This window comes from Leptodactylus fuscus, chromosome 1 (assembly GCF_031893055.1).
Source record: "Leptodactylus fuscus isolate aLepFus1 chromosome 1, aLepFus1.hap2, whole genome shotgun sequence".
NCBI lineage: Eukaryota > Metazoa > Chordata > Amphibia > Anura > Leptodactylidae > Leptodactylus > Leptodactylus fuscus.
The window spans coordinates 143,127,112-143,139,990 of record NC_134265.1 but is presented as its reverse complement, the minus strand read 5'-3'; the positions used below and the strand labels follow the sequence as shown (position 1 = coordinate 143,139,990).

The 12,879-nt window shown below is 45.0% G+C and overlaps 1 protein-coding gene across 1 annotated transcript; it reads right to left on the bottom strand.

Annotated features, from left to right (window-relative positions):
• Positions 1-1,274: 1,274 nt before the first annotated feature.
• Positions 1,275-3,143, bottom strand: LOC142208835 (growth arrest-specific protein 1-like). Its single transcript, XM_075277590.1, has one exon. It carries the CDS (start codon positions 2,770-2,772, stop codon positions 1,987-1,989), a length of 786 nt encoding a protein of 261 aa, XP_075133691.1. The 5' UTR covers positions 2,773-3,143; the 3' UTR covers positions 1,275-1,986.
• Between the last annotated feature and the right edge of the window lie 9,736 nt (positions 3,144-12,879).

Here is a 12,879-nt window from a genome sequence, read left to right as displayed (position 1 = left end):
TCTCTCCATATGCATGAAGCTGGCAGGCCACAGGTTAGAGACTACAGCTCTAAATAAATTATTCCTGGAATACAATTTATATAAAATCTGTACAGATATAAAGCCACTAACACATTCAGCTCATATAAATACACTATTTATAGTTCTTTGTAGGTTCTTCCAGTAACCATATTCTAAATGTGTTATTTACAGGTCTATGGTGGCAGTGCAGAGCTCTGGAACAGTTGGCACCTCGGTAGGGGGTTAATGTACAGTGCCCAGGTGCATATACTTTCCACTATGGAACAGCAGCATCAAGATGGTATGGAGATGGACAAAAGGTTAAAATATACTATATACGGATAATAGCGCTGCCAGACTCCAGATTTATAAAAATAACGCATGCGATAGAAAATCTGTATTGTGTGTGTGTAAGATATGGCAGTATATACATCAATGTCTGTGTACAGGCACTATAAAGGCAGTCATTGTGGCAGAACGTAATGACAACACTGTCACCACCGAGTCACACACAGTCTTCATACTAACAGAAAAGGAAACAGGCATTTGTGGTAGCTGAAGGCATTTCTGGTTACATTATTACACATACAGTAAGTAATATTTGGCAGTTGCTACTTCAAGGGGTTCTCCAGGAGGTGGCAAAAGTAGTGATAAGTTACTGTATGTAATTCAGCCCTGAAGGCAAATGGACTGTACTCCACATATAGATGGTATGCATATCGTGGAAAATAAAAGTGGACAAGCTGCCTACAACAACCAGACTTCAGCACCTTGGAAAATGGAAGATGCAATCTAGTTAGTTGCTAGAGGCATCGACCCTACTTAAATGTATGGACATCCAATCTCTGCAAGGAGTGATGGGCGAGAAGATATGCAATGTCTAACTTGTGGAGAACTCCTTCAATCAAATAATGTGTTCACCTTTGCAACCAATCATCTAAAATGAAAAATAAAGCAACTCGGCATATAGTTTTAATGACAAATATCCTATGAGCATGTGACTACAACTCCTATGCATAACTACATATCTCCATGGTTACAGACTACTAACAAACCCTTTACAGGCCAGTCCGGCAGTCATACTCTCCTATGTCTATCCTGTCTCTTGCTTATCTTCTAAAGTGACATGAGCAAGTAAGAGAGGAGAAATGGCATATGACAGCCGACCAGTATACAGAAGATTAGCTTGTTGTAGAGAAACACAGAAAGACATAGTCTTACATATGAGCTGTAAGACACAAAATGCCAGGATATTCCTAACCGAGAGTAGCAGAAAGGTTCCTTCCCTTTTATGTTCCATGCATTCTAACAATTTGGTTGCAAGGGTGACCAGACTATTTCACTACAATCTATAATTGTCACCCATAAAGGTAAGGTGAGGAGTGCTATAGATCAGCTGGTTAGGTGAAAGTTGCATAGCTTGTCTTAAGGGACCAGTACTGCATAGTATATAGGTCTATCTTTACTTTCATAGGCACCCTCTCTGGGTATATTCACATGCAGCAGAATTGTTGCTGAAATGTCTGTGATTGAAACTCTTTTCCATTCAACTGAATGGGTTATTTCTGCAGCATGTGCGTGTATTTCTGCAAACCCCATTCAGATGATTGGTCCAGTCACAAACCTGAAGTATGTGAATATAACCTTAGCGACAGCTGATGTGCATAATGTAAAGCTAGGGTGGAAAAGAGTCAAGCTGGCCATAATTCCTTCCATAGAAAAAAGCCACCATTAGCATATATGTCATTCCTGACTAGTCACAATCACAACCGACCCAATCCGATGGGCCAAAAATTATGGAGGTGACAACATCTATGGCCAGCTGAAGATCAGGCGCATTAGTTAAGGAGCACTTTGGGAAGAGGCACAGAAGAGGAGATGGCCAGCACACACATAGAAGCAAACTGGTGCTAGTGCACAGTACTGGGCCCCTGCCCAGTGTCACAGGATGATAGCTCCGCTGTCATGGAGCAGATAAGGCAACCATCAGATGAGTGCTAGTAGCACCATCAGCACAATATATGTCCACAGGGTAGATGTAGGGGCAGCAGAGAGGGCACCACTGTCCGCTGGGGTGGTGGGTCTAAAGAAGTCTTCATAATCTTCTTCCATGTCATCGTCTGGCTCCCCACCACTGCTGGGACCCCCGTAGCCCCCATCTAAGCCAAAGCACAGGCGAACCATGCTGTCCTTGACAGACTCGCAGATGGGCCGCTCCCTGCCATCACATACACAGTCACTGAGCAGCAGCGCTTTGGGCACCTTCATCATGTCCGATATGACTGCCATACATCTGCCCGGGCAGCTCAAGCCATTGAATAGCGGTCCACAGTTCCGCAGGTAGCTGGACAGCGATTCCGAGCAGCGGCTGTCCTTCTCGCAGAGCCTCCGAGCCTCTGTGCAGCCAATGACCGGCCCGCGTTTCGTGCTCCCGCCACCCACACTGGTCCTGGGCATGCACGGCTCAATAGCCTGTTTGGTGGCTTTACAAGCCTCATCGTTGACGCAGTCACAGTCCTCCAGCGCGGGCCCAGCCTTGGTGCTGTTCAGCTGGATGATGGCATTGATGCAGTGGCTGGGGCAGCGGCGCTGGTTCACCTCTTCCCCGTTAAGGACGGAGGCGCAAGCCTCATTATACTGGCGGAAGGCAAAGTTGCATTGCTGCTCCATCTGGCACGTTAGCATGGCCTGCCAGCAGATCATCTGGCCCAAGGACTGTCCCAGCAGGAGAGCCAGCAGCAGCACGTACGTCAGCCCACATCCAGCAGCCATGCCGAGTACAATGGAGTGCAGGTCCTAGTGGGGTCCCCTCACACCATGAAGTCCAGCAAGATGAAAAGTAGCTGCGAGCACCTTCAATAGTTCCACCATGCCCCCGATGCCTGGAGGCTCATGTCTCTACGCTGGGTATTCTCATGCAGATGACATTGCTGGCCTCTGTAGTCTCTCCCTCCAAGGCAGTGTGAGGAGAACGGTCCCATGTACAGTGATGTACGCTGTCCTCAGGGGGAGGGGAACACTTGGTCTCCAGTGTCAGCAAAGTGCGGGAAATGTCTGCCAGGCTCTGCGCACACACGGTGCCCTCATTCTAACAAAACCATGCTTGGAGCTGCGGCTTTTCCCTTTTAGCCTGGCTTGTCTTGCTGCTGCTTTTCTCCTCATCTCCTCGCCCTTTGCTCAGCCCCTTTCCCGGGTCTCCCTCCTGCCATTGGCCCAGCTGCTTGTTGTTGAAACTTTTTTTTGTGTGTGTGAGATCTTGGGCAGGGGGAGGGTGATGGATGGAGCACGGGGAGGGGGATATGAGGAGAAGATGGCAAAGTCCACCCATTCCTGCAGCTCTCATTATCTATAGTGTTAGCTTCAGTCACTTTTACTCTTAGCATAGCTAAATCCTCTATATATTATCCTTCATTCTCCTCTAAATAATATATTGTGTGGAAAAGGTGGTTTAGAGGTACCCCCTCCCTCCACAGTGTAGCACCTATTATAGGAGCACTGAAATTCCCATAGTGTGTATGGTGTGGCAGCACAACACTCTGGGAAAGTTTGGATGGTCTAAGGTAGGATTGGGTCATGTCACCTAGCAAAGTTCTGATAAATTGAATATTTACTTTGATTACAATTAATAAACAATTATCTTTGCACAGTCCCATTATTCCATGTCAAACCTCCTATTTATATGCCACACTATTCTGCTGAATTTTGATTTAGGCTATTGCATCATATATCAGTAATCCTGACTGGCTAGTGACAAATCCTTTAAGTAAGGCCTGATGCAAGCGGCACTTTTCTCTCTGCATGTTGCATACGGAAACTGAGTGGAAATCACACGGACCCCATTATAGTCTATGGGGTCTGTGGGTTTCCCAGGTAACCGCTTTCTTATGCGTATAGCTTTCTGTTCGGAGGGTCCCCAAGTGGATTCCTCGAATGGAAACCCGAACGTAGATATGATCCGGGCCTTATAGCACTGTGATAGCAGTGTATAGCACATGCAGCAATAGTCTTACACGCTATATACTTACCTATAATCCATGATGAGATGCGTACTTCGGTGATGCGCTGTCCTCCCGGTCATGTGACCTGACTCAGTATAACGGTCATGTGATCGGCACGTCATTCGACGATGCCGGTGCATGCGCGCATGTGTAGATCAGCTCCTTGGGACGTCATTCTTTTGTTTTTTCCTGACCTATACTTTCTCCACTTATAGCACTATGAGACGGGATGGCATGGATGTAAAGCAATAGAAATAATCCATATGAGCAAGTTCACATCCATTAATGCAACTGATTTTCTGTTTATTTTGTGAGTAATTGAAGTGTTCTGCTTCAAATTCCTCTCTAAATTCCAGCCCTGTGGAACCTGAGGAGCAGAATTTAGACTGTCTGATGCAGGTTTGCACTGGGACTAGCCTCAGACACAAAGGGGCTAATGAGCGTCAGCTACATAGCATGGTTTCAACTTTGGAAACTGCAAGAAATGCTGTCTTGTACATCACATTGAAAATTATGGGGGATATATTCCAGTAGTCTTTGGAACTGACTGTGAGGAGGAATCCATCTCAAAATCAGCTCCAAATTCCTCCATGTGATATTTCCACTTCAGTGTCCGGCCTTACCATAACCCCTAGGCAGTATGCACGCTGCATGGGGTTATGTTTGATTCAGACCATCCTTTACCACCCATATACTATCATTTGCACACTCATGTCATTTTCACCTCAAAAACATCTCCAGAATACGCCCTTTCCTTACCAGAGATACATTAAAGACACTTATTGTCGCTCTGATTCATTCTCGCCTTAACTATTGTAACTCCTTACTAATCGGTCTTCCCCTTACTAAGCTCTCCCCTCTACAATCTATTCTGAATGCAGTGACCAGGCTCATCTATCAGTCTAGACGCTACAGCGATGCCTCTGGTCTGTGCCAGTCACTACATTGGCTGCCTATTCATTACAGAATACAATATAAAGTTATCACCCTCATCCACAAGGCTCTCCATAATGCCGCAGCTCCCTACATTTACTCCCTCATCACTGTCTACCGCCCAACCCGTGCTCTCCATTCACTCAAAGATCTAAGACTTACATCCTCTATTATCAGAACCTCCCATGCTTGTATACAATACTTCTGAGTTGCGCCACTTCTCAGGAATGCTCTATCCTGGACAAATAAATTAACTTACAATTTCTACAGCTTCAAGCACAAACTAAAAACCACATCTTTTCATACAGGCCTATCCTATCACAATTCCTAATGTAAACCCTTCCGCAGTTAGAGCCCCTAAAACAAACAGCACTTTTCTCTCCGCATTTTTCATGTGGAAACCTAGAGGAAACCACACAGACCCCATTAAAGTCTACGGGGTCCGTGGGTTTCCTTATGTAACCATATTTTTATACGGATTAGGTTTCCATTCGGGAATCTGCAAGCGGACTCCCTAAATGGAAATCCATGCACAGATGTGAACTGGGCCTAACCCTGTAATGTATCTCTTTGTTTGTACTCAAACCCTACAAATTGTAAAGTGCTGCATAATAAAAATAAAATGTATTATTATTCTCATTATTTCAAACTAATGACATTACCTTATAGAGCGGCTTCTACACTTCCAAAGATGCCTTTCTTATTCTGCACTGCAGCTCCATTTTCATTAAAATCAGAATTTTATTCTTATGCAATTTAGCAAATTAGGCAAAGTGTGAGATGCCACCCAAGGAATGGGGGAAGGAACTGGCCAGTTATGTACAGTGGAGAGCAAAGCCCTGGCAAGGGAATGAACACCCCTAAAGCCCTTTTCAGCTTATTTGCATAAAAATAACCCCCTGATTTCCATGAAAATAGAGCTGCAATGCAGAATAAGAAAAATATCTTTGGAAAGTGTAGAACCTGCCCTACAAATTGGGTGAGCTTGATAAAGACATGGTGGAAGATCTGACGTGTTTTGAGACTGTTGTCTCTTAGTCGTAGCCATGACAACAGTCTCAAAACGCGTTAGATCTTCCACCATGTGAACGTGGACTTGGTTTGTTTTTCTTTTCACATTCATGCTCGTTTTTGTCCATTTGCTTTTGCAGATTTATAGATATATATGACAAATTAGAAGAAAGTATATATGTTTTTTTTGTGTACCGTTTGGCTTTTGGAATGCTTTTAAATTTTTTATTTAATTAAAAGCTATGTTTTAGAGCATTACATCATATGATGCTGGACTACAATCTCTTTTTTCTTGTCTGTGTTGCTGTCCCGACCCGGGGGACTGGTCCGTGCACTTTCATGCCAGAATTGATTTAAGATGGGCTGTGAACTCGCATTGTAATTTTGAGCTTGATATAGACTCCCTTAAGGCTAAGGCCCCACATAGCGGGCCACAGAAAAAAGCGTTGCGGGAAAAATTGTTGAGGGAAAAAAACGCCTCGAGAACGCATTGCGGTTTTTCGCGTAGTGCTTTTTACAGAAACTCTGCGGAAGTTTCCTTTGTGGACTTTCTGTTTCGATTATACCTATAGAGAAACTGCTGGTGTATCATCTTACTAATATTATAAATGTGAAAGTTTGTGTGTTTGGATATTTGTGTGTTTGGATGTTTAGATGTTTGTTCCTCAATCACGCAAAAACGGCTGAACGGATTTGTATGAAATTTGGCACATAGTTTGTAACCTCGATTAAAACATAGGCTACTTTTTATCCCTGTAAATGACATGGCTTCACAACTGTTATGAATTTATGTTCACATACTATATTACACTGCTCTTGCAGCAGCTTATCTCAGGTTCTGATAAAGACAGGTCTGTTATCTCTCTATGTGAACACTCAGCTAACCCCCAGTGGATTCTGTACACGCATTTGTATGTTATCTGATGTGCTCCAGGCAACATACTGACACACTGGATAGGAAAACACCTTTAATCCAAATTGGCAGTTTGCTACTTTTAAACATCCCGGGAAAAAGAAAATCTAATTTGTCGTAAAGTTCTAAAACAACTACAGCTATGAAGGTAGCCAGAAGTCACAGAGTTCTCCTCAAGCGAGGGCAATCATCAACATCAAAAAAACACTCATGGCACATATGGCATGCCAGCGAACTGCTGAGATCCCGGAACACAGCGCGAGGAACGAGTTTAGCAGCAGGCCAAATTGATAGCTGCCAAAAAGCCGGAGCAGAGGATTATCAACGCCAACAATACGCTCATTAGATGGCGTCCCAGCTGCTGAGATGCCACAATAATCACGGGCACATCACGAGAAACAAGTTTAGCGGCAGGCCAGCTTGACAGCTGTCGAAACGCCGGAGCAACTACAGCAACAATTTGCTGAATATAGGTAGATCATCGACGCCAACAACATACAGTCGAAGTCACGGGCAGAGGCTAGTTAAATTATAATTGACATGCTGCAACAGTTTTGGAAATTGCAGCGTGTCCACCTGCACATATTTTTCTGTAATGTGTGGATGGCATTTGTGAGCAGGGACTATAAAACACAGCGGCCAAAGTGCATTGTTTACCCCACGTGGAGCCCCAGCCTAAATCTCACATTTTTAGTTGTATGAGAAGAAAGCATTTTGAACGTTACATAAACAATATACTTATATGTAATAAATAATAACTTGCGGACGAGCTGAGCCATGGTACATACAGCATGCAAGCTCCTTCCAGATAGTCAGTGGATTGAAGTGTGAGCCTGGATTCTTGTGGGGCAAGGCTAAATGCCTGAGGCGGTAAAATATCTCAGCTCAGATGTACTGACTGCATTTTTCTGTATGTGATGAACAGCTATTATAGTTCAAGCATGAGCAGGGCAGCCATCTAGACTCCATATTTTTAAAAAAAATAGTGTCTTGTCATAGTAGATGCATCGTCTGTGCTCAGTACAGACAAGTCAGATTGCTTAACAGCATAAGGAATTTAGCTGTGATTATCTGGTTCCCTTATGAGTGGGTGAGATAACACATAGTAGTTTCCTCCCTAACACATCACACAGTAAAACCAATGTTAGAAAGTTCATAACGTGCAATTCTGTAAAATATAAAATGAATCCCTTATCATTGTGCTGATGCTTATAATAAGCTTACAAGGCAGTAGGAAATATTGAATTATCCGAAATACAGTTTACAGAATGGACTGATCACATAGGTTGTAGTATAGCCATTAGCCCATTTCAGTAGCCACTCATTCACACCATACAGACTGCCCCAAATCACACGTAACTGCTCATGCAGATTAGCAATAGAGCAAGCCATTCATAATACTGTATAAATATAGGTGTCTTTTTAATACAGATTTTATCATACTGTTTTGTAGACTAAGTGTATCTGAGTAAAGTATAAAGAAGTAATGACTTCTGTAATATGATACTCAGACCTATTTTCTCTGGCATAATCATCTCATACAGTGAACTGTCCTTAAAGCAATCCATTGCTGTAATAATCCTGGTTAATGTGGTCTTGTGGTACGGGAGGCCAGAAAGATATTTGCTTTTCTTTAACTAACATGCAATGCCACATTAATATCCACAGCAACTCAGGCATTAACCACAAGAGGCAGTGGTGTCTGCAGGCTGCCAAAAAATGTGTATTGTTTAAAGCATAGCACAAGTGCGTTACCCAGGGACACTCAGCATTTACTTAGCTTACATCATTTTGGAAGCTGATACTGATACTTTAAGCCATGACATTGGCACCGAGGAATTCCGGTGAAAAACCTATACCTACCGTTACTGCTATAGGCCCGTTCACCCAAACACCACCCTAGGACCATCCTCCCCAGAAATAATGACACACACTAAAAGGGGTTGAATTTGTTACATGAATAGCTTGTATAAACAAGTTGAAACAATACACCCAAAATTAATAAATCCCACCTTAAGTATATATATAACCCCATAAATAATAAAATAATTCAAATAATCAATTAACTAACTAAATAAATAACCACCCCAATTAAATAACTACCCTAACTTTCCGGATACAATCAACACACACATACTTAATGAGGGGGAGGTCCTTGAAGCTCCAAAAGTCTTATCATTAATCTGTTCCACCTCACCAAATTACCCCCAACCGCAAGCATATGCTCAGGGGCACCATACCACACAGAATAGTAGCATAAATAAAACCACCCAGTAGGAGCCCAAAAATCAGCTACACTAAAACAGCAGTAAATCCAATGGGAAAACTGACCACCATGTTTCCCCCACCACCGCAAATTTCCACCAACTCCAAGGACCCCTCACCCCGCCACAGTGAGCATACTTTGAACACTTCAAATATGCTCACCCCCAAACAGCAATAGGGCACACTCAATACCTTCTTGGAGCCTGAAGATCATCCAACACCAAATGCAGTACAAATACTCCCCCATGACAGGCAATGAACACGCTCACTGCCCTTTTTACTTTGGCCCTGGCTTTATTAATCTTCGTGACCAAAGATTAACACATATGTCTAGGGACGATGTCGAACCACACTACCACCAGCGATGAATTCGCCACTCACAAGCGAAGCAGATCATGCTTCACGTCCCTCACCAACTCCCAGAATGGGCGAGCACCCAGGGCATTGCCCCCCAAATGCAGAACCAATACCTCTGGGGAACAAACCAGGTGGGAATACCTTGTAAACTCCTGCAACATGTGTCCCCACTGCATACTGCAGACACCCAACCACCACAACGGATCTAGGAAAACCGAGCTGTCTGTCATCTGGGTGCATATCCGCCCACACCGCTCCCCAATGGTTGTAGGAGTGTCCTAAAATCCACAACAGCCAGGGCACCATACCTAAAATAGAGCACAACCAAAGAAAAAACATCCATTAAAAGGAAAAAACATGACCTGTCCCCCAACAGCACCCCACGTTTCCACACATCACCATGGGGCCAGCACCACTACGCTCCCCCCTTTCTCCCCGCTTACAGCAGATGGAGGTGAACATATTACAGAAAACTCTCATCTCCCAATATGAATGACCACCTCCGGTCTCAACCCCCAGACCGACACCTCTGTTGCTGCACAAATCCTGAAGGAATGAGGCACATAGACAGAAGGGTCAAGACCCAGCCTGCTCAGACAGTTGCCCTGCAGTGTCAAAAACTCATCAATCCTGAGGGCGCCAAAAAAGGCCCAAGAAAAAGCCAATCTAAACAAGGCAGACTCAAACGGTGAAGTGCACACCGACCCCAACACCCCTCCAAACTGCTCCAGCAACTGGAAGGAGACCGGCCCGAGAACAACCCCTTCGAAAAACTCCGCAAAGCCTGCACCACTAAAAAATGTTTAGTCACATCCTTAAACTCCAACAACGTAATTCCAAATGCCAAACCTGCCAGCTCCCAATTGATCCTAGACACTGACCAGCCATCCAGGGACCCGTGCACTACCATGACCAGGACTGCCGTGCGCCTATTACTCTCAGAGGAACCCCCCAATTCAGCCAATACCAACTCAAAATCCTGCCAGGCCGATTCATAAGCCGACCTAGTACTCTCTGCTAACGAAGACCTGATCAGGTCACCTGCTGCCGTGAGACCATGTCTCACAGATGAACCAGGCATGGAAGACCTTGAGCATCCGTGCCCGGGGACACCTGCCAAGATCTCTCCCACTGAAACCGAGAAAGAGAATCAGCAATAACATTAGTCATCCCAGGAACATGGACGGTTACCACCCAAGAATTCAGCGCCAAGCACTGCAAAACCAGATGCCGCAACAAGCAAATAACCGTCAGGGAAGAGGCAGTCAGGATGTTTATAGTTGCAACCACCAGCCAGTGAAGCCCCCTGAATACTTAGCCCAACCCATTCATCCCAAGCCACCGGCCATCGCTCCGCGCATTGTCCACTGCAAAAGGCCACAAATCTGACCGCCTTTGACGCATTTGTGTACAGATCCCAGTCAACATTATTGACCATGGGAGACATCACTAAGGAGCGGCCGTTGTATTGCTCCAAAAATCTGGCCGACACCTCTAAGTTGTCCCTGGGTCCCTTGTTAAACAAATAAAGTGCCGCAGGGAGGATGTAGCACCAGCCAGGCACTGGCAAAAAACCCTGTCCATAGGCATGATTCTGCAAGTCAAAGAATCCCTTAGATAATTTAGCGCAGTCTACAGGCCCTCCCATACCCCTGACACAACACCTTGAGTTTGTCATCCCGCAAGCTAAACTACATTCGTAGGTTATCAATAGTGATAACCAAAAAGCCCCTCCGTCTTGCCAAGGGACCCTAAAACGTGACGCCACCCACTCAAGAGTCCGAAGCAAACTGAGGCAAACAGATGAGTTGGCTGGGCTGAGGCACAAAAAAATCATCCAAGTAGTGAATGACAGACCCAGTGCCAGCTAGGTCTTTTACCACCACTCCAGGAATGAACTAAAGGCCTCAAAATAGGCACCTGAGATCGATCAGCCCATAGGGAGGCACTGATCTACATAATGTGCCCCATTCCAATAGCACCCCAAGAGGTACAAACTCTCAGTGTGTCCCGGAAGAAGGCAAAAATTGAACTCCACATCCGTCTTTGCCATCAGCGCACCACGACTGTACTCGCACACCCAGGCAACCGCCACGTCAAACGACATATAAACAACTGAACTCACCTCTGGGTCAATCCCATCACTCACCAACCCCCTTTGGATACGACAAATGATGCCACCCCTGACGCCTGAGACCTAAACACCGCCGACACAGAACATGACAACGACAGACACTCACTGGGCTGCGCAGAAGTTATGAACCCACCAGCCATCATTCCCGAATCCACCCGAAGAAGGTCCAGTGGGGCGTCATCATCTGAAGCTTGCAGGTTAGCTGGAGATGAAGCAGACCGCACACAACCAGAGCAAGATGGACATCCTTGCCCAGGTGCAGGGAAGAAGTCAGAGCTGGAGGACTTTCCACTGGAGGCCACATGCAGGACTTTGTGTCCGGTTAAAAAAAAAAGGTTTTCCCACAGACAGGCAGAAGACGCACACAGGCGGTAACCTTTATGAACCCATTCAAATGAATGGGATTGAAAACAGACCGCCAGATTTCCGTCCCCTGTCCAGTTTCACGGGACAGAAGACAGAAACCGGCTGGATTGGCAAAACCAGCGACCGGGCGCAGATGTGACATGAGCAAGTAAGAGACAGGAGAAATGGCATATGACAGCCGACCAGTATACACAAGATTAGCTTGTTGCATATAAACACAGAAACACATAGTCTTATGAACTGTAAGACACATAAAGTCAGGATATTCCTAACCGAGAGTTAGCAGAAAAGTTCTGTCACTTTTATATTACATGCATTCTAACAATTTGGTTGCAAGGGTGACCAGACTATTTCACTACAATCTATAATTGTCACCCATAAAGGTAAGGTGAGGAGTGCTATAGATCAGCTGGTTAGGTGAAAGTTGCATAGCTTGTCTTAAGGGACCAGTACTGCATAGTATATAGGTCTATCTTTACTTTCATAGGCACCCTCTCTGGGTATATTCACATGCAGCAGAATTGTTGTCTGTGATTGAAACTCTTTTCCAGTCAACTGAATGGGTAGTTTCTGCAGCATGTGAGTGTATCTGCTACACTGTGGCGGGAGGAGGTACCTCTAAACCACCTTTTCCACACAATATATTATTTAGAGGAGAATGAAGGATAATATATAGAGGATTTAGCTATGCTAAGAGTAAAAGTGACTGAAGCTAACACTAAAGATGATGAGAGCTGCAGGAATGGGTGGACTTTGCCATCTTCTCCTCATATCCCCCTCCCCGTGCTCCATCCATCACCCTCCCCCTGCCCAAGATCTCACACACACAAAAAAAAAGTTTCAACAACAAGCAGCTGGGCCAATGGCAGGAGGGAGACCCGGGAAAGGGGCTGAGCAAAGGG

Excerpts from the sequence above, each read along its gene's own strand:
- LOC142208835 (XM_075277590.1), bottom strand. The coding sequence starts at position 2,772 with ATGGCTGCTGGATGTGGGCTGACGTACGTGCTGCTGCTGGCTCTCCTG.